This window comes from Panicum virgatum, chromosome 1K (assembly GCF_016808335.1).
Source record: "Panicum virgatum strain AP13 chromosome 1K, P.virgatum_v5, whole genome shotgun sequence".
NCBI classification, from domain to species: Eukaryota; Viridiplantae; Streptophyta; class Magnoliopsida; order Poales; family Poaceae; genus Panicum; species Panicum virgatum.
The window spans coordinates 6,856,154-6,859,702 of record NC_053136.1 but is presented as its reverse complement, the minus strand read 5'-3'; the positions used below and the strand labels follow the sequence as shown (position 1 = coordinate 6,859,702).

Genomic DNA, 3,549 nt, shown 5'->3' with positions numbered 1-3,549 from the left:
GCTGCGGGTGGGCACCGCTGCTGGAGCACGCCGTAGCCATTATCCTCGTCGTGGCCATGGTCTGCTGAAGCTAGTCAGCTACCAGCGTGAGGGTGGGCCGAGGCCAAGGAGGGGCGTCGGCGCCGGAACCGCGCCATCACCGCATGAGGAGAAACGAGCGGCGCGGAGACGGGCTGGCGGAGGAGCGGCGCGACGCGTCTTGAGCAACACAACCGGCAGTTTCTTTATCTCTAAATAAAACTGCAGCAGCTTGAACAAACTTGTAACTGTCATGCAGCGCTCGACCACGAACAAATGCCGTTTGGTTGCAGGAGACCAGTCCGGGCAACAGCGGGGCAAGCCGATTAGCTAGAGGCTTGGAGACTAGTTTGCCAAAACTATGAATCAGGGCAATCGTTCTGAAGTCTGACGGTTGGATTGCATCGCTGCTCTTTGGCAGCAGAACAATTAAACCATTGTTGAGGATGCTGAAGCCGTGGCGGCTTTGTAAAATGCACCGGTGAAACCCTCAGGTCCCGGCGCTCGATCACTAGGCAGCTCTTTAATCGTCGACCACACCTCTCCTACAGAGAATTGAGCATCAAGAGAGGACAGCAGGTCGGTAGTCGTGTACCCAAGGTCTCTGATCAGGTTCAGCATCCGTCGAGCTTAGACCAGAAGCATTCAAAATGAAACCTCGGCTTGCGCAAGATGCCGAAGTTGGTTTGCAGGAGCAGCGGTGTTTGATCCGAAGCATCCGAGGCCAACGCTTGCAAGTAGGCAGCTCTTCCCATTCCATCGACACCAAGGCTCTATCGAGACGAACCAGCGTCGGGTGGGCTCGTTCGTTGCTCCAAGTGTAGGACCTCCCATGAAGGTGCAGCTGCTGCAGTTCGAGCTTGCCGATGCAACAAAACCCCTAATGTGTTTTTTTGGACGATCAATAGATAAAATTGTTGATCTTATCTTACATTTCGAAGGGCCGGAACACACAGGAGCAGTAGTACATCCAAACTTTGCGAGAGAGATGGAGAGAGGTACACACTCAAACCACACGCAATTAGCTTTTTTTGGCTTTCTGACGTGGCAAAGGTAGTTGATTTCGCGGGTACTTGATGGGCCGATCCAAAAAGCGCGCACGCGCGCGCGCACGCACACAAGGAGATCGATCAGTTGGTAAGGATTCCCAGCTCCTTGCCGTACTCGACCATGTTCTCGTACAACTTCTCCAGCATCTTGTACTTGAACTCAAACCCTTCCTTCTCCAGCTTCGTGGACGGCAGCAGCGCTATCGGCTTCTCAAGGACATCGCCGGAGCTGCAGGCAGCAGGGTGGTCATGGTATCATACGGATCATGCATGATCAGAAAGCATATGCAGGGCGATGCATGGAGTCGTCGTCTTAGATCTTACAGGTTATTGGTGTCGACGTTGTACTGCGGGTACTTGTCCGCCAGGAACCGTGCCATGTCGGCGATGGTCGTGTCGAGGCCGTTCACGATGTACCGCCCGTCGGCGGCCGTCTCGGCGGCGAAGATATCGGCACGGCAGACGTCCTCCACGTGCACCAGCGGAACCGACCCGGAGGCCCTCTCGATACCCTTGAGCACGCTGAGCTCCTCCTCGTCGCCGGACAGCAGCGACAGGATGGCGGGGACGGTGGTGTACACCTGCCGGTCCGGCGCCTCGCCCACCGTGACGGACGGGCACAGGGTCACCAGGCTCACACCGTTCTCCGCCGCGAACTCGGTCGCCGCCCTCTCGATCAGCACCTTGGACACCGGGTACGCCTGCCGGGCAACGTCAAGTCAGTGGACCAAAATAAACGGCATTCCAATTCAGAAGTACAGGAGCTAGATCGAGAGGTACCCACCCAGAGGCCGGTCCTCTTGGCTGTGAGGTAGTCGACATCGGACCAGGAGTCCTCGCCCAGCACGTTGCCGTTGCCCTCCAGCGGCCTGCTGGAGACGGCGGCCGTCGATGAGGTGAGGACGACGCGCTTCACCGTGCCGGCCTTCACGCAGGAGCGCATGACGTTGAGAGTGCCTTGGACGCCCAGCTCGATCAGCTCTGTCTGCACGCCGTACGTCGTGAGAATAAACATGGAGTATTAAGACGATCGACCGAGTGGCCGGCAACAAGGCGATCGACGTCGACGACGCCTGCCAGTCTGCGTGCTTGCCGCAGAGTGCACTGGCACGGTACCTCGGGGTTCTTGGAGGTGTAGTTGACCGGCGCGGCGAGCAGGAAGGCGTAGTCGCAGCCGGCAACGGCGTCGTCGTAGCTGCCCTCTTCGCTCAGGTCGGCGCGGAAGACCTCCAAGCTGCCGAGCTTCTGCAGGTCCTCCAGGTGGGAGTTGCTCTCCTTGTCCTCTGTGGGGATGATACGATCAATTCAGAATCATCGCGCAGGAAGATCAGGAGCATGCAGATGGAGCAAGCAAATTAAACCGATGGAATGGAACGGAACGAACCGGGATGCCTGACCGTCGTCTTCACGGCGTAGCCCTCCTCCAGCAGCATCTTGATGAGCAGCGAGGCGATGTACCCGTTCCCTCCGGTCACGCACGCCGTCTTCTTCCTCTCCTCACCTGCCGCCGCCGAAGCCATCTTCTTATTTCTCTAGCTCGGCAAGGAGAGCTGCTAGTATAGTGTCGTCCATAGAGCAATGGTTCGTCGCCACACCTGTCGAGAGGAACGTGCCTTACTTATATGCACAGGCAGCCACGCCCACGCACTAGCTCTACATGTGCTCTCAATCGGCCGGCCGGTCGTCTCTGCAGCAGGAGCTAGATAGTCAAAAGGCAACGTGTCGCACACACTATGGATCCCAGCCAAACGGTGCCCGATCTTATCTCCTGATCATCAGTTGAGTCACCATCGCTGGCCCGGCCCAGGAGCACGCTGGGCCGCATCTTCTCCCGCGGTGTTCGTGGGGCAATTTGGCCATTTTCTCTTGTTTATTTTTTTAATTAGATTCTGCAAGAGCCTTGCGGTTATACATGAGCACATGATGATTGAGTGTGTACCAAAATAGTTACCCCTCCTACATCTTCAGTTGAGTCACCATCGCTGGCCCGCCGCCGATCTTATCTCCTGATCATCATTTGCTATAACCACCAAATTGTTGCCAGGCGAATACCATTTAACCTATTTAATTTTAATGTCACTGTCACGCCTGTCAACCTGCGCAAACCATTTTATATAAGAAAATAATAGTTTTTAGAAAGGAAAAAGTTTAAATTATACTGCCCTCAAGCGTGGTCAAAGTCCTAATAATCCTCTTAACTATCTTTTGGTTCAATTTGACTGCTAAACTATATCGTTTGATCCAATTTACCTAGTAATATAATTTGTCTTTTCAATTTATCCACATAAAAGTGTAATCTTAATTTAAGATTTTGCAGGGTTGTGGTGAGCATCACAATATATGTCACTATTATAAATTTTTCATCATTATTTTTTCCATATTTTTGTATCATAAGGGTTAATTTATTATTAAACACCCTATAAAAATAATGATGAAAAATCCTTTAAATATTTTTCTAAAATGCGTTATGATGTCCGCAATT

General features: G+C 53.3%; 1 protein-coding gene across 1 annotated transcript; it reads right to left on the bottom strand.

Moving 5' to 3' along the window:
• Positions 1 to 885: 885 nt before the first annotated feature.
• On the bottom strand, positions 886 to 2,802 carry LOC120675466 (anthocyanidin reductase ((2S)-flavan-3-ol-forming)-like). Its single transcript, XM_039956701.1, has 5 exons — positions 2,452 to 2,802; positions 2,184 to 2,350; positions 1,852 to 2,052; positions 1,392 to 1,768; positions 886 to 1,296 (listed from the first exon to the last, which is right to left on the bottom strand). The coding sequence occupies exons 1-5, from the start codon at positions 2,585 to 2,587 to the stop codon at positions 1,149 to 1,151; spliced, it is 1,029 nt and encodes a 342-aa protein (XP_039812635.1). The 5' UTR covers positions 2,588 to 2,802; the 3' UTR covers positions 886 to 1,148.
• Positions 2,803 to 3,549: the final 747 nt, after the last annotated feature.

What these genes read in the sequence shown, in the direction of transcription:
- LOC120675466 (XM_039956701.1), bottom strand. Translation starts at nt 2,587, where the DNA reads ATGGCTTCGGCGGCGGCAGGTGAGGAGAGGAAGAAGACGGCGTGCGTG. An exon ending in GACGACGGTCAGGCATCCCG is followed by an intron (nt 2,351 to 2,451) that starts GTTCGTTCCGTT and finishes TCATCCCCACAG; the next exon opens with AGGACAAGGAGAGCAACTCC. An exon ending in CCAAGAGGACCGGCCTCTGG is followed by an intron (nt 1,769 to 1,851) that starts GTGGGTACCTCT and finishes GTTGCCCGGCAG; the next exon opens with GCGTACCCGGTGTCCAAGGT.